This window comes from Empidonax traillii, unplaced genomic scaffold (genome assembly GCF_003031625.1).
Source record: "Empidonax traillii isolate 1590-97213 ecotype Southwest subspecies unplaced genomic scaffold, ASM303162v1 scaffold111:size2041728, whole genome shotgun sequence".
In the NCBI taxonomy this organism is placed as follows: domain Eukaryota; kingdom Metazoa; phylum Chordata; class Aves; order Passeriformes; family Tyrannidae; genus Empidonax; species Empidonax traillii.
The window spans coordinates 1,607,873-1,630,347 of record NW_020955304.1 but is presented as its reverse complement, the minus strand read 5'-3'; the positions used below and the strand labels follow the sequence as shown (position 1 = coordinate 1,630,347).

At 56.9% G+C, this 22,475-nt stretch overlaps 3 protein-coding genes across 5 annotated transcripts; 2 read left to right on the top strand and 1 right to left on the bottom strand.

Moving 5' to 3' along the window:
* The first annotated feature begins 972 nt into the window (after positions 1-972).
* On the top strand, positions 973-5,405 carry LOC114057018 (zinc finger protein 501-like). The gene is made up of 3 exons (XM_027882768.1): positions 973-1,380; positions 1,681-1,794; positions 3,811-5,405. The coding sequence occupies exons 2-3, from the start codon at positions 1,704-1,706 to the stop codon at positions 5,079-5,081; spliced, it is 1,362 nt and encodes a 453-aa protein (XP_027738569.1). The 5' UTR covers positions 973-1,380; positions 1,681-1,703; the 3' UTR covers positions 5,082-5,405.
* A 282-nt stretch (positions 5,406-5,687) lies between these two features.
* Positions 5,688-13,288, top strand: HMOX2 (heme oxygenase 2). Of its 2 annotated transcripts, none has more exons than XM_027882764.1 (6): positions 5,688-5,786; positions 9,538-9,644; positions 10,706-10,823; positions 11,095-11,586; positions 12,337-12,457; positions 12,537-13,288. In XM_027882764.1, exons 2-6 carry the CDS (start codon positions 9,562-9,564, stop codon positions 12,659-12,661), a joined length of 939 nt encoding a protein of 312 aa, XP_027738565.1. In that variant the 5' UTR covers positions 5,688-5,786; positions 9,538-9,561; the 3' UTR covers positions 12,662-13,288. The 2 variants fall into 2 exon arrangements, with proteins under 2 accessions (XP_027738565.1, XP_027738566.1); XM_027882765.1 differs by lacking the exon at positions 5,688-5,786 and adding an exon at positions 8,525-8,539.
* Positions 13,289-13,557: 269 nt separating this feature from the next.
* CDIP1 (cell death inducing p53 target 1) lies at positions 13,558-16,813 on the bottom strand. 2 transcript variants are annotated; one of them, XM_027882766.1, is made up of 5 exons: positions 16,714-16,813; positions 16,153-16,251; positions 15,603-15,749; positions 15,062-15,326; positions 13,558-14,808 (listed from the first exon to the last, which is right to left on the bottom strand). In XM_027882766.1, the coding sequence occupies exons 2-5, from the start codon at positions 16,235-16,237 to the stop codon at positions 14,697-14,699; spliced, it is 609 nt and encodes a 202-aa protein (XP_027738567.1). In that variant the 5' UTR covers positions 16,238-16,251; positions 16,714-16,813; the 3' UTR covers positions 13,558-14,696. The 2 variants fall into 2 exon arrangements, with proteins under 2 accessions (XP_027738567.1, XP_027738568.1); XM_027882767.1 differs by having other exon boundaries at positions 15,062-15,323.
* Positions 16,814-22,475: the final 5,662 nt, after the last annotated feature.

Genomic DNA, 22,475 nt, shown 5'->3' with positions numbered 1-22,475 from the left:
GCAGATATGTTATTGGCATTGCACAAAGCCTCTGTCTTATCAAGATGTACCATGTGAGCTTATCTAAATTTGCTGTGATAAACAAATAACCAGTGGGATTGATTTGGAATTGATTAGGGATATTCCATGTTGGTTTGTGTATTGTCACATTTCCTGCCTGGAAAAAAAATGACGTTAATAGGTTTATTCTGCAAAGCTGTGCTGCAGATTTCTGTGCAATAATTCTAAGAGAGTTTTCTTACACAGGCAGAGTTCTGTGTGTTCCCTCACCCTGTTTAATGGCATTCCCTGAGTGGTTGTTACACAGCACGTGGCTGAGACCCTCGAGGTTTTAACTAAAAAATACACAAAATAACTACAAAATATGTTCTGTACAGCACAGAACGGTGACTCCTGTGCCTTCCCCTTCTACTGGGCTAACAGAGTCACACTTAAGGGTGCCAGTGTTTACATATGGAAGGGATAAATGCGAGAGCAATCCTCCCTGCAGTTCTGCAGGGAGACTGGAGCTGTTCAAATGGGAGAGCATTTCGAATGTGCTGGATTGTTTTTTTATTATGCCAGCATAAAATTTCTTCCAGAGGCATTGCATGTCAGCTGGTTAATGAAACACAAAGTGCCTGGGAGTGGTGACACATCCCTGTGATGGACCCTGAGAGGCTGTGGACTCCCTGCCCCTGGAAGTGTCCAAGGCCAGGCTGGATGGAGTTTGGAGCAACCTGCACTAGTGGAAGGTATGGGATGGGATGGTCTTTAAGGTCCCTTCCAACTCCAACCGTGTGTGATTGCTAAGAATTTAAACTCGTGCCTAAGCTCAGACCAATCCCGCTGCTTCTTTCCCAACGCTCGGGACCTGGGCAGCCCCAGCCCCTGACAGTGCCCAGGTTGGGTCCCCAACTCCTGGAAGGGCACCGAGCCCACCTACAGATTTCTAGAGCTCTTCTCGGGTGTTCTCTGGATACTTTCCTCTCCTTAGAAAGCGCTGTTTCGATCGCGTCTTATTCACTGGGCCTCTGGCGCAAAGGGTCTGTCTTGCCCCCGGGGTGGGCACTCGCTTCCCACCTGAAGCGCTGTTGAGGCACCCCAAGGGAAACCCTCCACCTGCAGGGACATCCTCCGGCAGCCGCGGCGGCTCACCCAGCACACGGGAGGGGCCCCGCGGCTGCGGCGAGGGCTCGGGGCGGAGCGGGCAGCGGGTACCGGGCCCTCAGGCTACACGGCACTGTCGGCATCGCCGCCGCCATTTTGGGTCGCCCTCAGCGGCGCGGCCGCCGCCATTGGCCACCAGTGGCCGTCACGTGACGGCGCCTCAGCGACCGCGGAGCCGCCGAGCGGGACCGAGAGCGAGTGAGGGGCTGGGACGGCACCTCGGGACGAGACCCCCGGGGCTGGGACGGCACCCCGGGACGGGACCCCCCGGGGCTGGAACGGGACCCCGGGACGGGACCCCCGGGAACGGAACGGGACCCCCGGGGCTGGGACGGGACCGCTGGGGACGAGACGCGGGCACCGGCGGGGCTGGAACGGGTGGCTTTTAGCGGGGTCCGTGCCCAGCCGCCCCCCACGGCCGGGCAGCCCCCACAGCGGCTCCCGCGGGTCCGTAGCGGTGCAGGGGGCGCGGTGCACCCCGGGGTCCCCACCTGGCCTGTCTGACCCACCCCGTGTCTCCCGCACAGAGCAGGACCCCCAGAGTGGAGCTGGAGATGATCTCCCACGTGGACCGTAAGGAGATGATCTCCCACCTCTGCGCCTTCCAAGTGAAGACCGAGATGGTTCTGAGCGACACCTGTGCAGGTGAGGGGATAGTACAGTCATAGAATCATTGAAGTTGGGAAAAGCTGTCTAAGATCATCGAGTCCCACCATTAACCCAGCACTGCCAAGTCACCTGTGAACCTGGCGGTGAGAAAAACTTCTCCAGGATCCCCAAACCACACCAGAATGCACAGGATTGGTTGTACCAGGACGGAACACGGTCCTCCCAGCACTGCTACTGTTCCTGGCAGAGGCTGGGGCTGGATCCCAGAGAAGGCAGACAGGCAGTGCTGTGTCCATGGATGCTTTTCCAGGCCCTGGCAGTCTGTGGCTTCAGAAAGTCACACCATGTCTCCCTATCTCAAAGCCCTGTCTGTAATTTCTCGCTATCTGAAGTTGTGTATGGTGTAGCATCTGTGGCAGCTCCCAGCCAGTACAGACTCTGTACAGGAGTGCAGAACCTTCATGTCATTCTCTGTGTCTGCCTCAGCTCTGCTGGAATTTCTCTGAAAGGGGGGATCCATTCCCTCCTTGCACACACTCAGAATGTGGGTTTTGATTGTTTTTCCCAGTCAATCATTAGCATTTGATGAGCTGTTTTGTCTGCCTGGGAGCTGCAGTTTTCATCCATCTGCTCTAACTCCATAGTGCTATTCCTGAATAATACCAAGAACATTGTGGGCTCATTCTGGTGTAAGTGCAAGGTATAGATGCTGTTCACCTGTGCAGTTCTCTGTGTTTACCTGCAGTGAATGTCCCCTATCACCTGGCTGCTCATAAGGCTCTGACACAGTCTATAGTCAGCCTTTGTGTCCTACCCCTGAATAACAGAATCATCATCCACCTTCTCTTCCCTTCCTTCCCACCTTGTGAGGGTCATCCATCCCATGGCAGCTTAGTTTCCTTACCAGTTTTGGTGAAGGATGAATGTCTTCGGGAACACCTTTGCACTCCAGATCTCCCTTTTGCTGAAATTGGTGACATCTCTGAAGAGCTCCAAGTGGCTTCTCCTGAGAAAGAGAGATCCAAGGGTACATTTAAGGTGATATTTAGGTTCTCAATGTTTACACTCACTCTGCTTACCCGGAGCTTTTCTTGTAGCTCAGCTCTGGCAATCTTGGCCATATCAGAGTATAACCCAAATTGGCCTGGGCTGATGAGAAGCCACACTCTTCCCTTTTCCTTATTCATTTTGCCAGTTCAGCCCTCCTAATGCTTCCAGTATGAATTCCTCTTGTGAGGTCCTGTCTTCATGATTTTGATCTAACCCTTTACAGACAACAGCCCTTTACAGAACAACTTCCCAAGCTCCACTGTCTGCTCAGTAAGTCAGACCTACAGGTCAGGAGTTTCATGCTGGGCTGACAGAAATGTCCTTATCCTGCCTTGGGATATCCCTCTTCTCTTCTACAGGCCTGGATAGAGTGGCCGCAGACAGATGGAAGTGGATAGCAAAATTCCAGTTTCTATTCCTCTCCAGGAATGATTTTAAGGCAAAGTATTTGAGGGAAAAGTAGCATCAATGCCACACCAAACTGCCACAAAAGGCATCTCAGGAGCTCAGAGTGAAATCATGTTGTTATGATTTCTTACACTGACTAGAAAGAGGTAGATCAAATATGTACTTGTATCATCTGGGTTGTAATTCTGTGGATTCCACAGGGGTTTTCAGAGATCCAGGAGGAGCCACTTGAGTCTCTCCATGGGCAGATCTGGAGCTCTGTGTGTTTGCAGCTTCAGCCCTCAGCCTGTGCCATGTTTTGGGTCTGTATGTAGTCAACAGCAGGTCTGTACATGATCTGGAATCTCTTCGTTGACTGACCTGTCCTAACCCTGGATGTGATGCCTCTCCTCAGAGATGCACGCTGCCATTTCTACATCCCATGTTTCTTTCTGTGAACACTCTTAAGGAATCCACTGTAGAGTTTGTAGGGAAATATCAAAACTTTTTATACTTAATCGGGTGAATTTTTGGAATTTGGCCCCTTTTGATTTCCCCTGTCCAGTGTTTCCTGTTCTGCCTGTGAGTTTTCTCTGGATTCTCCTTTTATTGCAGCTGAATATGGGATTGTGAGCAAGAAAGAGGAGAATGCCCACCAAGGCATCCCTGGGCCAGCAGAGTCCCGGGCTTTACTCTCAGGACTCTCCAAGGAGAACGATTCCCAGAGTCCAGCACAGGACCCAGTCGTCCCACACAGGTCAGAAAGAGTTCAGAGGCCTCTGGGGAAGAGGCAAAGCCGAGTGATGCTGCGTGGGAAGAGTCTCAGGAGGCCGCCAGACATCACCCAGCAGAGAAATCCATCTGTGGGGAGACTGAGGGTATGTGGGGACTGCGGGAAGGGCTTCCGGGTGAGCTCCAACCTCATCCAGCACCGGAGGATCCACGCTGGAGAGAAACCCTTTGGCTGTGCCGAGTGCGGGGGCAGGTTCCGGCAGCGCTCGCACCTCATCCAGCACCAGAGAACCCACACGGGGGAGAGGCCCTACGAGTGCTCCGACTGCGGGAAGGCCTTCAGCGTGAGCTCCAAGCTGCTCCGCCACCAGGTGACGCACACCGGGGAGAAGCCCTACAGGTGTTCCGAGTGCGGGAAGAGCTTCTCCGCCAACTCCCAGCTCGCGCAGCACCGCCGGGTGCACACCGGGGAGAGGCCCTACGAGTGCGGCAGCTGCGGGAGGAGCTTCAGCGTGAGCTCGGCGCTGGCGCGGCACCGGCGCGTCCACAGCGGGGAGAAGCCCTACGGCTGCTCCGAGTGCGGGAAGAGCTTCAGCCAGAGCTCCGAGCTCATGAAGCACCAGCGGGTCCACACCGGGGAGAAGCCGTACGGGTGCTCCGAGTGCGGCAAGACTTTCACCGTGAGCTCCGCCCTCGCCCAGCACCGGCGGTTCCACGCGGGCGAGCGCCCGTACGGGTGCTCCGAGTGCGGGAAGAGCTTCACGGTGAGCTCGCACCTCATCCAGCACCGCCGCTTCCACACCGGGGAGCGCCCCTTCGGGTGCGCGGAATGCGGGAAGAGCTTCCTGTGGAGGTCGGCGCTGCTGCGGCACCGGCGGGTGCACACCGGGGAGCGCCCGTACGCCTGTGCCGACTGCGGGGACAGCTTTCGGCAGAGCGCCCACCTCACCCAGCACCGCCGCACGCACACCGGGGAGCGCCCCTTCGCCTGCGCCGACTGCGGCAGGGGCTTCGCCGTCAGCTCCGCGCTGCTGCGGCACCGCCGCACCCACCGGGCCGGGCGGCCCTCGGGCAGCGGGGCTGATCGCTGCGAGCCCGGCGTCTCTGCTTCACTGACAGCCCTGCTTCTAGAGGGGGAAGGCAGCTTATTTTAGGGGAACGAGCCCTAAAGGAGAAAGAGAGAAGAGAGGCAGGGCGAGCAGCTGGAAGTTTCGGGAGGAGCGCGGGCTCAGCAGAGGAAGGCGCTGGTGGTCGCAGGGGAAGCTCTTGGGAGAGAGAAGCGGTTTGAAAAGGCTGGAATATGCCTGGTGTATTTCAGAGAGTGGTAAATGACTCTCCTCTGTGCCCAGGCGTTATGGACCACTAACAATGAACCAAACGGACCATCTCAAACACTCTTGGTTCCCGTGCTCAGAGACGCCGGGCTCCCCCTTCAGCCCACGGGCTGGGGCTGCAGCACAGAGAAGCCCCAGGCCTGGTGTGCTCAGCCGCCTTGAGCGGGCTGTCCGCGTGTGCCGCCGGCCCTGCAGGGGCTGCGGGCAGGGGCCGCGCCGGGTGTCGTTGCTGCTGCTGCCGCCGCCGCCAATAAAGCCGGGGGTACCCAAGCGCCACCATGGTTTCTTCTCCGCCGCCCATCCTGCCCTCTGCGCGTACGCGGCCCCGCGCGCTAACTCCCCCCTCGGGGGCGGGGCCAGAGCCGCCGCGTGACTTCCCGGGCACTCCCACCAATCGGCGGCGCCGGCGCGTGCCTTGCGCGTGTGCTGATTGGCCGCGCCGTGACCCCCCCCTCGTTAATAAATCCGGGCCGGCCGTGCGGGCCCTTTGTCTGGCGCCGCGGGCGGAGGGCGGCGGTGGTTGCGGTGAGTCTCCATGGCAACGGGGGGGGGCCGGGCCCCGCACCCTGCGGCGGCCGGGGGGGCACACTGGGATGATAGACCCACCCGCGCCGCCTCGGGGCCGTGTCCGCGCGTTTCTCTCCGCCGGACCGGGCCCGCAGGTGTCAGCCCTCCCGGATCTCTGCCCTGTGTCCCCGCTCCGGGACGCGGCGGCCTCAGAGCCCCGCGGTGACTCCGCGCGGCGGCTCGGGGAGGGTGCCCGGCGCTTCGGGTAGGGCGCCGTGCGACGGGGGCGCTTGGCTCTCCTTGACCCTGCGGAGCTCAGAGGAGAGCCTGGAGGGCGACGGCCTCTGAGGCCTCGCGCTGTCCCTGCCTTTCCGTTGTTGGGTGAAACAACTGTCCTATTCAAGGCTCAGCCCTTACACCCAGCAGTGCATTACACCCTGAGTGCCTGTCACCTGCCCCTCTCGGCGCATCCCAGGCACAGCTGTCAGCGTGCTGGGACGGGCAGGGCGAACACTGGCTCTCCCCAGAGCAAGAGCTCTTTGATAGAGTCGTGTGTGTCTGTCACCCCCTGTTCTTTCTTATCCCAGATCCCGCCCTGACTGACTTGTCCCTTGGCTGTTCTCATAGCCAAGGTGAGAAAATAGGTTTCTGATGTGCTGCCTGACACAAAGGCCCCCACCAAAGGACAGCGCTGTGAAGGTCTGTGAGCTCGCCAGGAGCTTCCCTCGGTTGGGTTGCTTAGGTGATGGGCCACAGCTCTGGGGGGCAGAAGTAGCATTTGTGTGGGCACTTCTAGAAGTGTCTTAGACTTGAATTATTGCCTAAATTTTGGCTGTGTCCAGATGAGGCCTTAAACCTACCTGGGATCAGCTAATGTAGTAATTTATTCTGTGAGGCTCCATTTCCAGCAGCAGCCAGTGCCAAAATCCTCCCTAGAAGGAGGAGGAGACACAAATCTCTCCTGCTGGGATTGCCAGGTAACCTCCGAGATGATTCCAGCCCCTAGAGTGGAGTTCTGGGGTCTGTCTCCAGCACAGCGATGCTCAGGTAGGTCCAGCCCCACTCTGAGCTCTGTGTGTGGGGAAATGCCTTGACACTGCATAAAAGTCAAACAGCAGAGATGAACTCTGGACTGCCTGGGTGTTCTTGAGTTATTGAACTTTTCCCAGGGTGCCCAAGCAACCTGGGGCAGCCAGTCCTGCTTCTCTGCAGCAGTGGTGTCTGCTTCCTTCAAAAGGCACAGGATTATTGGGATTAAGTGTCTTCCTACCCTAGAAGAGCAACTGTGCATCTGGGGTGTGAGGCTTGCTGGGGAGATGTGCGTGGGGGCAAAGTAATGGCTGGCTGGATGAGGTGGGATGTTTTTTCAGGGGGTTTGGAAATGTTTGGAATGCTAAGGTGTCCTGTACCAGACCTCCTCCCCACTCTCTAGCCCTGCTATCCCAACTCATGGACTTGATTTGAGTTGGGTTTCTCCCAGGCTGCTGTCCGGGCACTGTGATATGTGTTTACCCTGAACGTCAGCCAGGTCCTGCATGGGCAGAGCTCCTGCAGCAAATGGAATGACATTCCAGCCTCTGCAGAGGAGGTGGGCAGCTGCCTGAGCCTCCTCCCTGGCATGTGGGACACATCCTCCTTTCCAGAGGAGCAGAGCACCCTGAGAAACCAGGACTGTGACCAGGCACTGGAGTTGCCAGTTTTTGAGTAAAAGCAACAATGTGTAGTGATAAGAGACAATGATTCCGACTTTCCTTCCTCCCAGTTCTTGTGCAGTAGCCCAGCAGTGGGAAGGATGGGGCTGGTTTGTGCTGCCGTGTCTCTTGACTTCATGGCTCATGGGGGAGGTGTCTGTACTAGAAACTGTATCGGAAAAATCTGAGCTTCCCTGTTTCCTGCACGTGTTCTGCCCTTGCCTCGGGCTACAGGGACTGCTGTCATCACTGGCTGCCCCATTGCCATGGAGAGGAACGTGTCACACTGAGCCTGTGCTGCAGGGTTGCAGATACAAGTCCCAGAGTGCATCAAAGACCTTAAATGCCTGTCTGTGAGCTGAACCCTGCTCCCATCAGCAGACAGGGCCTCTGGGACAGCCATTCACCGCTCTCATTAGCTGTGCTGCTGCAACACTGGTAACAGGGCTGGGTAAAGGCTTCTGGAACCCCACCAGGTCCCCCTGTGTGATGTGGGGAGTAGAATTCCCTCTGCTGAACACGAGTGTGCTCGAGGCGTGGGAGGGGAGGCTCTGGGGAGTGAGTGAAGGTGTCTTGTACAACGATGATCTCGGGGCCACTGCGGCCTTGAGCCATTGCTGCTGTTAACCGTGGTTTTGTGAGCCTGGTGTGGTGTGTTCCTGTAGGCTGGATTTGATGTCAGCCTGCAGGCCTCTCCCAAGGGATGAGTGGTGCTGAACTGCTCTGTAGCTCTGCTCTCACCTGCTGCTTTGTGCCAGGGGCTGTTGCAGACGTGTAGAGACAGCACACCCTACTTCCAGGCCTCTGGCTTTGTGGGACTGTCACATAAACTGGAACTCGTTTGTCTAGTTTCATTTTGGAATCTGCATCCCTTGAGAAGATCTGGCCTGCCCATAAGCTGAGCAGGACAGATGATCTGCATTGGCAGAGGTGAGTGGGCCGTGCCCCCTGTGCCGTGACAGGCTCCTGGCTGAGCTCAGGTGGATTATTTTCCTCTGCTTCGGTTTCCTTTCCCCACAGTGGGCATCTCCCAATGTTTGAAGGTGGAGCTGTGTGATGAGTACTGTGTGCTGAGCTGGTGTGAGCACGTTTGCTGACTGGGGAGTGATCCCATGGACAGTAGGGTACCTGAAGGTGGTTTCCTCACCTATCTGAGCCCATGTGCTGGTGTTCCCACCTACCCTGCCCACTGTATAAATGAGGTGCCTGGATTTCTGTGCTCAGCCAGTGTAAGTTATTCCAGCCTGGTATGGGCTCTCCAGGCTGGTTTTGTGTCGAGCCTGGGGGTTTCCTCCTTGCTTACCCCACAACTGCATGTGGAGGGGGGAGTAGTCACGAGGTGTGATGTGCTGATCCAACGAGCGAGCTGTTGTTCCTGCTTCTGGGTAGGTCTTGTACATCCTGGTACATCCAAGGAGATTCTGTTTCCTTTTGCAAAACAGGAGCTGCTTGTGGGGTTTGAAGTAAACCCTGCCAGGCAGGAGAGGAGGCAGTGGGAGCAGGAGCAGTGAAATCCTGCTGCCCTTGCTTTGGAAGTTCCTGTATTCTGTCGCAGGGAATGTTCTTGTTTCCCCTGTGAGCTGCCTGACTTCAGAGCTCAGCTGGCCTAATTCCCCGCTGCTTTCTTCCAGGGAAGCTTTGCACTGCTGTGGAAATGGAGCTTGTTCTTCTTCCTGAGTGAAGGGGAGGTGCTTCCCTTTCCTGTGACTGCTCTGAGCAGCTCATTGGGTGAAACATTTGGTGGCACCAGGGGAAAGCTGCTCGCTCTCGATTTCAGTGCAGGTTCCCAGCTCAGAGCTCTCATCTCCAGCCAGGAGCCACCCTGAAGTGGTGGAGGGAAACCAACTGCAGGCTGCTCGCTGTGTTGTAGGTCCCTGAGGTTTGATACTTAGTGAGCTGGGTGTCAGTGTGGGGGTTCTCCTGGGGTGGCTGAACTGAACAAACAAATGTGCTTCCTTGGGAGCGCCTGCTGTGTGGTGGAAAACGGCCCAGAGGCTCCTTGCTAGACAATGTTTCACACCCATCCCTTTGCTAAGGCAGCTGCCCCCCAAAAACCCCTCCCTGATTTTGCCTTTCAGACTGATCCCCAGCACTGACCAGCAATGCCATCGGCCGTGGAGGGCCCGGAGGGGGGAGAAGACGGGGATGTCTCACGCTACGAGGAAACAGAAGACAACAATGTCAGGTGAGTCCTGTCCTGCACTGTGGCACAGACACAGCCCTGGGCAAGGCAGGAGACCTGCCAGGTCAAGGACTGATCCTTCTCCTCATCTGAAAGAAGTGAGAGACACCAGTAGATGACTAATCAACTTCGTGTGCAGTAAAATCTGTTTAATCAAGCTACTAGAAGGGATGGGAAGGAGCAATCTGGCAGGGCTGGCAATGCAGTTGTTTTTTTTTAGTTGCTGCTATCAAACTGACATTTCACAAACACTTTGACCATTTGGTGGCTGTGCTTCTGCCTTCCTGGCCAAGGGAGCCAGTTTTCCATGGCTTGCTGGGCAGGCTCATGTGATAGCAGCTTCTTGTTTTGAAAGGTGACTCTAGAGGTGAACTCTACTCTGGAGAGCTGCCTTTCTTGCTTTGCAGAATACTCACAGGTCCAGGCAAGAACATCTTTTAGGAGATTAGTTCCAAAACCAAATTCACAAACGTGCTCTAAAACCCAAGGATTCAGACCTGGAAAATGGGAAGAGAGAATAGGGCGCTTCCCAGAAGACCTAGATAGGCTGGTCGACTTCTTTGACTTGACAGGCTCAGCTTCATGAGAAGTTAATGTTTCCTGGCACTCCTGGCACACTCAGTGGGGTCTGGGGTGTCCAAAGTCTCTCTTCCAGCTCACGGGAACGTGCTACCTGTAGCAAACTAGTGATAAAACCATAAGGTGCACTTTGGCATGGTTTGAGTGGGTGTAGTGTTGATACTGGACCAACCTCCAGGTAAGTGCAGTGGCTGTAACTACAGATCATAGATTTTAATGAGGTGGTTTTTTTTTCTTTGGAAAGACACGATGTGGAAACCTGCAAAGCCAGTGTAATTCAGGAGAAATGTACTTCTTAAGGGTATTCTCACCCTGCTTCCTCCTGCTGGTGCCAGTTCAACCTGGGGAGTGGCCTGAGGGTCCCACCTTGTGCCTTCTCCAAGCTGGGCCTTAGGGATTGAAGGGGATCCCTCCAAACCCAGCAGGGACAAGCTCATAGCTGTGTGTGGACAGGGGGTAAAAGGAGCTCTCCCTATTCCCTGCAGCCCCACAGACCTGTCGGAGCTGCTGAAGGAGGGCACCAAGGAATCCCACGACCGTGCCGAGAACACCCAGTTTGTCAAGGACTTCCTGAAAGGACGGATCAGGAAGGAGCTCTTCAAGGTGGGTGTTGCTCCGCTCCCGGTCTCTTTGATGGGATACAGTCCTGGAGGCAGAGCCCCACAGCCCTGGGGCGTGTCGTGGGTGTAGATGGAGCAGAGCCTCTGCTTCTTCAAGCAGTACCTGCCCAGTATGAGCTCTCCAGGCTGGTTTTGTGTTGGCCCCGGGGGTTTCCTCCTTGTTTACCCCAATTCCAAGCAGGGGGGAGCAGTCCTGAGGTGTGATGTGCTGATCCAGGGACTGGCCCCTCAGGTGAGCTGTGCTTTGTCCCTAGCTGGCCACTGTGGCACTGCACTTCACCTACTCTGCCCTGGAGGAGGAGATGGATCGTAACAAGGACAACCCCGTCTTCGCCCCTCTCTATTTCCCCACGGAGCTTCACCGGAGGGAAGCCCTGGCCAAAGACCTTAAATATTTCTATGGAGAAGACTGGAAAGAGAAGATCCAGTGTTCAGAGGCGACTCAGCAATATGTGGACAGAATCCATCACGTGGGACAGCACGAGCCAGAGCTGCTGGTGGCTCACGCTTACACCCGCTACATGGGGGACCTCTCAGGTGGCCAGGTGCTGAAGAAGGTGGCCCAGAGGGCCCTGAAGTTGCCCAGTACTGAGGAAGGGATCCAATTCTACGTGTTTGAGAACGTTTCCAATGCCCAGCAGTTCAAGCAGCTTTACAGAGCAAGGATGAATGCTCTGGACTTGGACAAGAACACCAAGGAAAGGATCGTGGAAGAGGCCAACAGAGCCTTCAGATTTAACATGCAGGTACTCTAAATAGCTTCTCCATTATCTCTGGAGCTGGTGTTGGGCAGGAGTTCCTCCCATGCTCCCAACACCACAGCTGGGCCTTTGATTGGGGCAAAATTAATAGGACTTTCTGTGGGCTGTGTGGCTCTGAAGCAGTGTGGGGAGCAGAGCTCCTACTCAGAGAGCCTCAAACAGTTTGAGTGTGTTGCACCACCCTGGTGACAATCATCTCCTGTCTCAGGGCTGTCATGTTGCCCTATGGCCAGAAATGACTGGAGCCTCTTGCTCCTCCCATAGCATTTGCCTTTCATCAGACCTGCCTGAGCTGCCACTTACCCCAGGGGGATGAACACAGATTTAGCTACTGGATGGGAGCTTTGATCTGTGCTTGTAGCTGGTTGGTGTGGTTTAGACTGGTCAGGAATGTGTTGGGATGTGGTTGGCTCCTTCATCAGGATCCTTATGGAATCCTGTGGCAGCAGAGCTACTGCAGGAGCAGGAATCCTCACACTCCCACCTGCAGCAGGATGGGGGGTGAGGAGCAGGGTGGTCCTGCCTTCTCCTGGCTCCGACTGGATGCTTTTGGGATGGGCTGTTCCTTCCTGGAGCTGTAACACGTCCCAGGTGCCACCACAGGTTTGCAGTGAGGTGCTCCCAAAGGAGTCTGGGGGGGAGGGAGGCAGGAGTGGTGCTTGCCTGTTCTCCAGATGGTGCCAGGGCTCTGGATGAGCTGTGCCTGCCTCACGTGCTCACTGTGGCCACTTGCAGGTGTTTGATGAGCTGGACAAGATCGGCAGGTCGCTGCCAGAAGAAGCCCAGGACGGAGGGTTCCCGGTGCACGACGGAAAAGGAGACATCCGCAAATGCCCCTACTACGCAGACAAACTGGGTAGGTGGGGGCAGGCAGGGCTGCCACGCGCGTGGCACGAGCCTGGCCAGCACTAACAGTGCTTTCTGTGTCCTGGCAGGCGCAGCAGGGCCCGGCTGCCCCTTCCACACCGCGGTGGGTCTGGCCAGGCAGCCCCTCGTGCAGCTGGTGCTGGCGGCCTGCGTGGCAGTGGCAGCAGGAGCTGCAGCCTGGTACATCCTGTGACTGGCACGGTGTGGGGGCCAGGAGAGACACGTGCCCTGTCTGTTTTCAGACCCTTCCCTTGCTGGTGGTGAGTTGGCTGCAGAGCTGGAGTGAGGAAATAAACAGGAATCCTGTGGGACTGTCCAAGCCTCCATGCACACCGCTGTAATATGATGTCTTTAGCTGACTAGTGCCCAGGACTGGTCGGTGTGAGGGGGTGAGGATTCCACTGCAGCACTGCCCTGCCCTGCCCAGGCTGGGGCAGCTTTTAAGGCTAAAGATGTCCTGTCCTGTCCTGGCAAAGGCTTCACGTGCTTGGCTTTTCATCTTCATTCCTGGAACAGTGTCTGGAGGGGGTTTCCTGCCCTGGGCTGCATCCCCAGAATGTGTCATCAGCCTCTTCAGCAGCGAGGCTTTCCCACCCTGAGAAGCTGAGGCTGTGCTGTGGGGCTGTTACCTCAGAGGAGTGTCCTGTTGGCTGTGCTGTCCCAGGGCCCCACTCTGACTCCTGTTGAAGGGAGCACCCTGGGGATGGGGGCAGGACCGTATGGAGGTGACAGATGTGTATGGTGCAACTTTGGGGTTGAGGGTTGGTTGTTGGTTATTTTTCCTGAAGCCTTGACTGAAATAAAAAGTTGCAATGCTATAGCTGGGGAAAGCCAGAAGCACGTCACTGGGAGAACAGGGAAGCTGGGGAGGGGATTAAGAGGGAGAAGGGAACACTTGTACTTGTCTCTGACTCAGGCAGTCCCTGAGAAACTCCTGTCCCTGCACCCCACTGTCCCTGCTGCCTCCTCTGGGGCTTCCCCCAGTTCCTGGGGGGGTGACAGAAGCTGCTCCTCTTCCTCCTCATCCTCAGCTCCCCTGCAGGCACATCTGGCTCTGGATTTTGAGCGAGAAGAAAAGAGGTACACGAGTTCAGGGTCTGTTATTTATTTACATAAAAACACTGACTAGTGCCACAGTTCCACCCCTGGGCAAACAGCAGCTGCCTGTGCAGGCTGGGCTGTGTTTGCAGACCTGGGTCCCAAAAGACCTGCCCCTACTCTGCTCGGGGGGCTGCAGGGGCAGGGCAGGAGCAGCCTCCAGAGGTTGAGCACGGCTCCCAGGTCCTCTTGCCCGTGCCTGGGAGGGTGCTGCTGGCAGCTCCTGTCGCTGCCTGCTCGCCCCCTTCCTTCTGCCCCACCGAAGTGAGCTAAAAATACCCCCTACACCCACATGCAAGGAGGACCCCGCAGGGCCGTGCGGGGTGGGGCCCGCAGACCCCGCCGGGCTCGGGGTGGGGCTCCGGAGCTGCGGCCTGGTAACAAACTCCTCTACTCTACGTGCCGGGCGGGCAGCGACATGCCGGGGGTGGTTTGGCTATCGGGGCTGTCCCTGCCCCAGAGCCGGCAGGGCTGGGAGGGGACACATGCAGCTGGAGCGGCCACGGGGACAGGACGGAGGTGCTGATCAAGGGTGCAGTGCTGCTGCCGGTCCCTTCTCCACGCTCAAAGGCAGCTCTGCCTCTGCATGGGAAGGGGCTTTGCCAACGGGCTGGAGGGGCTCGTGAACCACCCCGAAACCCGGTGTGTGGCACGACCCTCTGAGCCCCTTCCTAGAAGTGCCACAAGGGCTGTGCTGTGTCCCCTGAGTGTGCCGTGGGCTGCTCAGGTCCCCCCCCCTTCCCTCCTGGGCTCCCTGTGGCTGCAGCACATCCCAGCAGCCAGGCACCCCTTGTGCTGTGGGACTGGGGTGAGCCCCTCCGGCACTGGGGTTCCTCCAGGGGAGAGGGGCCTCGCTCACAGCCCGGAGCATAATGGGGTGCAGAGCGATGCCCCCACTCCTGCAGGGTACCCCCCACAGCATCTGGGGCCTGGGCTCACCTCCCCTGGGCGCCAGCATCGCCAGTCCAACTGTTGCAGTGAGGACCAGAGCTCGGGGCAGGTGGGAGCGGGAGGGAGCCGGGGTTACACACACACACCGCCGGCGGGGAAGCGAAGGAGGGGTGCACACGCGGACACTCGGACGGCAGCGGGAAGGGGCTGGTGTCATTCCAGTGGCTCCCGGGGCGCTGTTAGCACATGCGCTTGTACGTGTAGATATAGGCCTTGCAGTTGGGACACGTGTGGGTCACATCCTTGAAGTCATCGAACAGGCAGGGGATCAGGCAGCAGCACAGATCACACCTGGAGCACAGGAAGAGAAGAGGCAGAGAGTGGTGAGCTCAGGCAGCCCCCCCTCAGGACATTCTGGGGGCCAGGGCAAGAGATGAGCATGTGTAGGGGCTGTCACCCCCAGAACCTCTCTGCTGCCCCAGTTCCACCTCCATGTCAAGACCCCAGCCCTGCCCAGCAGCTCAGCCAAACCCCCAGCACTGGGGCTACCAGGACCAGGGCTGAGTGCCCACCGTGAGGCCCTGGCTTCCCCTGCAGCACCTACCCCACAAAGCAGCAGAAGAAACCAAGGAGGAAGCTCATGAGCCCAATCTCGTAGGAGATCTTGGTGGTGATGGCTTGCTGGCAGTGGGGACACACCGTCTGCACGGGGGCACCCTGGAAGATCTCTCCCTGCAGCACCGTCACTGTGGTGGCAGCTCCTGGCGGGACGAGCACTGTGGCCGTGTGGCCACCCGGAGAGGGGTAGTGGCCTGGGGCAGGGTAGTAGCCCATGGGGGGGTGAGGGCCTGGGGGTGGGTAGAATCCTGCTGTGAATGAGAAACATGCACAGGTGAGCATCTTTATATGTAGCAGGAGAGGCAGATCCTCGCTGGGGAGGTCCCCATCCTGCAGCCACATCACCACCGGAGTACAGACGGGGCCAACCCTGCTGCAGGCACTGTGGCCCCCACCCCATCCCCAGCAGCCTCGCTGCAAGCCCCAAATGGCAGCTCCAGCCCCTCCTTGTGTCCCCCCCACTCCCCAGGGCACGTCCTGCCACCCATCCCCACCTTCTGCATCCCCCAGCCCCTCACAGGACTCACCTGGTGGCACGTAGGGCCCGGAGCCATCGGTGGGCATGTGGGGGGGCACAAACCCCGGCTGTGAGGGCGGCTCATATGGGGGGGGCCCGAACTCGGGAGGGGGGATGGGAACCCCCTGGGGCTGTCCCAGCACTGGGGTGACACCCTCTGAAAGCAAACACAGAGTCAGCAGAGCTGATGGGGAGATGGTGGCTTGGCTGTGTGGTCAGAGGGTTGGTCCCAGCAGGGAAGGGGGGCACATGAGGTGGGGGGGCACTGCCTTAAGCCTCATCCTCTGGGCCACATGAAGCCCAAATTCACCCCACCTCACCCACAGCAGCGAGCAGAGCCACGCTTTGAGCTGGAAGTGCTTCCTGCTCTCCTTGCTGCCCCTGTGACCTCTCCTGCCTTCTCCGGGGACAGACGGATCCGGGCACTGCACCACCCTCCCCAGCACACTGTGCATGGCAGGGCAGGGCTGCCAGGAAAAGCCACGGCCAGGGCACTCCAGGGAATCCACACTTGCTTGGCTCCTGTCTGTGGGACAAGGTCACCACAACAGCCCCGGTACCTGGAGCAGAGGGGGGGCCGTTCTTCTCCTCTATCAGCGGTGCCGAGGGGCCCCCCGGGTAGGGTGGCGGCGGGTCGTTGGACATGGCTCAAGGTGGCCCTGCAGGGACAGAAGCCTTTAGAAAACACCAGCCTTTGGTGCCACAGGCACCAGCCCAGAGCTGCACAGCACTTGGGGAAGGAAGTGACAACAGAAGGGGACAGGGGTGCAGCCCCAAAGCTGGACAGGCATAAACAGCAGCTCATCGGGGCAGCTCTGGGCTGGGTGGCCACAGTCCAAGGCAGTGCTGGGCTGGAACCTGCCCTGTCAAGTGCCTTGGCTGCAGTATTGGGGTACCAAAGGTGGGGCCAACGCTGCCCACAGCCCCCCAACTCCACCCACAGTGACACACAATGCTGTGCCCTGAGGGTGGCAGGACCCCCGAGCCTGAAGTGCAAACACCAAGGCAGAAGCTGCAAACTCACAGAGCAGCTCTAAGTAAATCTGTGAATAAATCCAGCGAGCTAAGGTAAGACCAGCTTCAACAGCTGGAGCCACTGTTTTACACGGGGTACTATTTACCTGTGCTCTCCCTCGCAGCAAGAGCTCAGAGGCCTCGACAGAGCTGAGAGAAGCAAGTCCTCGGAGCAGCGCGGTTTGGGAGTCGGCTTCTGCCACCAAATCTGTGCAAAAGGAGAGAAGGAGTTACAGAGATGGAGTCACGGCTGCAATGCTGCCCTGGCCACCACACCAAACCCCCTCCTGTCCCCAGTGCAGGTGTGGGGAGAGCAGGTACCTCCCCACGTGCCCCCTCGATGGCAGGTACGAGGCTCCGTGTCCTCAGCACGTGGCAAAGCCCCACCAACACACTCTGAGGTCCAAGGAAGAGCAACCACATCAAGAAACCCGATTTCCCTGTTTTCTCTGGCTCAATTATAACGTGACTAAATCGGGAAATACAAACGAGAGGCTGCTCCCTCGGTGCTCGGGATGGCTGCCATCAGGATAGGACAGGGTGACACTGCTGTCAGCGCCCAGGAGCAGAGCTGGGAGCTCCCCTTGTGGGCTGAGCAGCTCCCTGAGCCCTCCATCCTTCACCCCAACAGGCCAGGAGCAAACGTGACCCCGCTTGTCCTGTTTGCTGGCACCAGTGCCACGCGCTGGGCAGCCCGCCCGGAGCACGCCAACCTCCCTGGCACGGCACGGCACGGCACAGCACGGCACCACCTCCACGGGCACCAGGCCAGGCAGCCAGTGCTGCCCCAGCCCTGCATTGCAGGTGTGCCCAGACAGGAGCCCCTGGGGCACAGCCACCTCCACCTGCAGCTCCCGGGTCGAGAGGAGCCGAGGCCTCAGCAAGCAGGGAAGGGAGATCCATCCCTCCCTCACCTGCCTGGCTTTGCTTTATTCCACTCCTTTTTCCTGCTTCACGTTCCCTGTCCCCCAGCAGCCTCCTGCAAGGCAGCAGGAAATCCATCAGGTCACCAGTCCATGGAGCACCATCACCTGTTGCTGCTCACGGAGCAGCACTCTGATCCTGCAGGAGCCGAGCAAATTCCTGACGACCACAGGGGCTGCCCTGGATGTCCACATTTACTGACTAATATTTCTCCCCAGAGGTCTGAAACTGCGTGTTGCAGCCAGGCAGCTTCAAAGTGTAACACCAGGGCAGCTGGGGGTCATCTTCCATCCTGCTCCTCTCTCCAGTTTCTTCCTCAGGAACCCGGGGAAGGAGAGCTGCCACGGCACAGGGCGCTTCCCAGCGCACTGCAGAGACTGACTTCTCCTTCAGTGACCTACAAAGCTGCAAACTGGGCCGTGCTCCTTTTAGCTCACTGGGGATGGGAAGATGAGAAGGACTTAAGTCTTCTGAAAGTAGCCAAACACCCCACCCTGCACACCCAGACCTTCCTGTCCCTGAGCCTGCAGGGGTCCTGGATGAGCCCAGCCCAGCTGCAGAATCCCAGAGGCCTCACCTGGGCATACGAGCCTGCCGAGGAGCTTTCCTTGCCCCCACAGGCCAGCTGAGCCCACACCTTTTCTAAGGTAACAGATCTCCTCCCATTCCCACTCAGATGCTGCTTTCCCATAGTGTGACATCTTTCGACACTCCCCAGCCTCAGTCCTCCCATCAAAGAGCTGGAAAGAAAACACAGGAGAGGAGGAGACCCACCCACATGCTCCACCAGCCGCTCTGAAAACACCCGGACCAAGCCAGCCATTAACCCTGCCACCCTGACCAGCAGGGAATGCCATCCACAAGGGCAACGGCCTATGGATCTCAGAGCCACACGTGCACTGGGATGAAGGAAGCTGTGGGATGCAGGGCTGTTCTGCTCGTTCTTGGCAGGCTCAGCGGCTCCTAATGCAATATTCTGCTTATTAAAAGAGATCTGTAGAGAGCAAGATGTTGGCTGTGTGCCCTTCCCAGGAGGAAAAGAAAAGCCTTTTACTTTTAAGCCTCTTAGGAGCTGTTTCTCCGTGCTTTCTTTCATCTTAATGCGAGCAGCACAAACCCAGCCCGTTCCCGATGGAGAGCTCCGTGGGAAAGCTCCTGGAGGGCACACGGCTTCCCCCAGGGCATCCCTCACCACCCTGGCACGGGCAGCCCTGCAGCAGTCCAAGATTACCAGCCTTAAGTTCACGATCTGATGAAATCACCGACCTCTAGAGCAGGTCCTTCAGAGCAAGGACACACTGCGAGATCCTGAAACTCAAAAGGAGTTGGTCACCAGTAGGAGGATGGAGAGTGGAGATGCTGTTTCCAGCTAAAAATACAGATGAGCTCTTCTCAGCTGCAAGAGCAGCTTTTACTGGCTCCTCTACTGCAAACTAACTACAGAGGATCAATCCACCATGGAATTATTGGAAACACTGCCCCTGCTAAATGCAGAAGACACACAAAGGGCCCCCACAGGCTGCAGATTTGCTAAAGAACATGAAAGGATTCCCATTATCCTGCTGGGGCACAGCACTGACAGACACAGCCAGGACAGCACAGCTCCATCAAGGCCCCAGAGCAGAAAGGGCTTGTCCCAGCTGGCTGTGGCCTCGAACTCTGTATCCTCCCCTGGCTCTGGGCCCCCTAATCAACCCAGGGTCTCATTCCAGGCAGCTTTTGGGTGAGGAGAAGAACAAATCTCTAGATCCCCCCAGACTGGGGCACCACTCCCAGCCCCAAGAGGTGTGTCTGAGGTTTCTCTACGCAGTGAGCACAGTCAAAGAGCCGGTGAGGAAACACGAGGCTTTCTAATCAGCTTCTTCCTGTGCACAGCAACTCTGGATCTCATTAATGAAGGATTACAGAGTCCTGGAATGCTTTGGGTTGGAGGGGACCTTAAAGATCATCTTGTTCCACCCCCTGCCATGGGCAGGGACACCTTCCACCAGCCCAGGTTGCTCCAAGCCCCAAGCTGGCCTTGGACACTTCCAGGGATCCAGGGGCAGCCACAGCTTCTCTGGGCAACCTGTGCCAGGGCCTCCCCACCCTCCCAGGGAACAGTTTCTTCCCAGTATCCCATCTAACCCTGCCCTCTGGAAGTGGGAAGTCATTCCCTGTGTCCTGTCGATCCAGGGCACTGATCCCAAAGCTCCTAGTTCCCATTATTGACACATCCAAAACTGGTGACAAAGCTCTCCCAGCTGCTTCCAGCAGTGATGAGAGGAGCTGGTGTGTCAGGGTCCAGTGTCCCCTGCTGGCTGCACTTCCCTCTGTTACATCACTGTGGAAACAGTTTGGGATTCAAACATGACAAGAGGAAAGGTCTGTACATCCGACTTGGTCTCCAGACAGGTATGATGGGCACTCCTTCCCAAAACCAACCGGTGTGCAGTGGGACCAGGGAACGCTGTGCCACCAGAACAGGTCCTAGCACCATAAAACAGACAATGCCAGAAAGAGGACACCCACAGATCATTCCTGCACTGCTTGGAGACCCAAAGATTTGGTCTGGTAACACCATTCTTCCCAGGCAGCAGCTGTTTGTGCTTCAGGCTGCCGAAATCTCCCCGGGGGAGACAGTCCTGCCAAGGACAGAGCAGATGCTGGCAGGTCTAACTCACGTGCGAGCCCTGATGGTGCAGCTCTGAGTCAGCCTCACAGCTGAGATCCCCTCCCACGAGCAGAGACACTCAGTGCTGTCCCTGCTCCTCCTGCACTCGGTAACTCAGGCCCACAGTGATGTGGCTGTGTTTTCCCTACGGGAGCAGCGTCTCCAGCCACCAAGACAAGAAGCAGTGTTTGTTCATCCTCGACCAAGTTCAGTGACGTTGACACTTCAAAAGCTGCTGCTGCTGCACATTTTTGGAGCTCTTCCTCCGCAAAAAAAAAAAAAAAAAAAAAAAAAAAAAAAAAAAAAAAAAAAAAAAAAAAAAAAAAAAAAAAAAAAAAAAAAAAAAAAAAAAAAAAAAAAAAAAAAAAAAAAAAAAAAAAAAAAAAAAAAAAAAAAAAAAAAAAAAAATTCTGATATTTAGAAAAGGAAAAAAAAACACACTAAAATTCAATGAATAAAGGATATGAGCACTTCTAGCTTCATGGCACATCAAGCAGGCACGGATTCCAGCTTCCAGGTTTTTGTAAATACAGCTTTAAAAAGCCAAGAGTTCTGAAGATGATGGGCTCCCTCACTGAGCCCAGCCTCCTTCCTTTAGAAATAGGAACAGCATTGTGGCCAACACTATCCCAGCTTTCCTGGCCCCAGGAAAAGCTACCTGTGTGCCACAGGCTACCAGCTCCAGAAATCGGGAAATACTGAGACTAGGAGAGGTGTGCAGCTATGAGCACAAAAGGCAGAGCACAAAAGGCAAAATTTCATTTGATGAAAGCCAGTTATCCTTCAAAGTGGGTTTAGAGGCAGAAGAGAGAGAACCCTGATCCCAGCAATCGCAACCTCCTTCCTCCACAACGGCGTTTCTGAGCAGCACCTCCACAGCCAGCCTGGAGCTGTGTGTTCCCTGTGTTCCCTGTGCCCAGAGCACAGCGGGATGTTCCCTTTTCCATGCCCCATTCCCTGTGTTCCCTGTGCCCAGAGCACAGCGGGATGTTCCCTTTTCCATGCCCCATTCCCTGTGTTCCCTGTGCCCAGAGCACAGCGGGATGTTCCCTTTTCCATGCCCCATTCCCTGTGTTCCCTGTGCCCAGAGCACCCCGGGACGTTCCCTCTCCCTGCGCGTGCCAGTTCCCACACAGCTCCCCGGGACGTGGCTCGGCTCCCGCTGCTCCTGAACGCACCACACACAACCCCACCGGACAGCTCTTACCTCCAAGAGAACAGCAACAACCCCTGCTGAACAAGCAGTGTATCAGTGGTTACTTCTGCCTGGGTTTTATGTGGAACAGCAAAAAAGATGTTCTCCCTGTCAGGGAGCCAAACTTCCGCCTCAGCCCTGCCTCTTCCCATGCGCATTTGCTGCCTCCAGCCTGCACCCGAGCCAGGAGGGAAGGAATGAACAGCACTCAGAGCTTCAGCCTCCTTCAGAAAGAGGGTGCTCTGGCAATCCCTGACCATGTCCCTGCTCCTTTACCCCACCATTAACCCTGGCAGCACCTCCTCAGCTGCTCATCCTGGTCCTGGGCCCGGCAGCAGGAGGGCACACGCCTGCAACGCCCCACAAGGCGCGATGGAAACCCGAGCGAAGGACTGAAAGGGAAGGTCTGTTCTTTTCCTGAGCAACTCAGCTGTGTTTTCCCAAGTCCAAGTCACTGCCAGGGAGTGCAAACCCACCATGCAGGAACAGCCAGGCTGCTCCCAGACTTCTCCCACACTTCTGCACTGAGGTTTCAGCTGTGGAAAACTGCTGCTTCCAGGAGGCTCAGGCTGTTCCTTTGGAGCGGGGATGGAGAGCTCAGCTGGCAAGGCAGGACAGCAGCAGTCCTTTAAAACAAAGGGCTGCTGGAGGAGAAGGTTATTCACCAGTCAATCCAGGTATGTCAGACAACCAAAGCTCCCTGCTCTGCTCTCCAGTAGTAGTGAACCTCTGGAGGAACCGTGGCCATGTTTGACCTTCTGTGTGGCACTATCACCCAGCAGGCAAATCACCTCAGAGCAGCAGCCTCGCTGGAAGGCAGGTGCTGTATCCAAAGCAAGACTTCTCAGGGCATTAAATCCAAAGCACAATCAGATAATCTCCACGGCACAGCACCGGCTCAGCCGCCCTCGGCCAGAGATTCAAATTACTGCTTCATGCAGCTCCTCTGCATCAACATCAGGAAAACCAGAACCCAAATCCCTCCTGTTTAAGACAAGGAGGGTTCAGCTGCAACACCCACAAAGGGTTACGTGCGGGAGGAGGGTCTGCAGGACCTGCTGCTGCCTCTGGGATTCTCTCCAGGGCTGTTCCCCTCC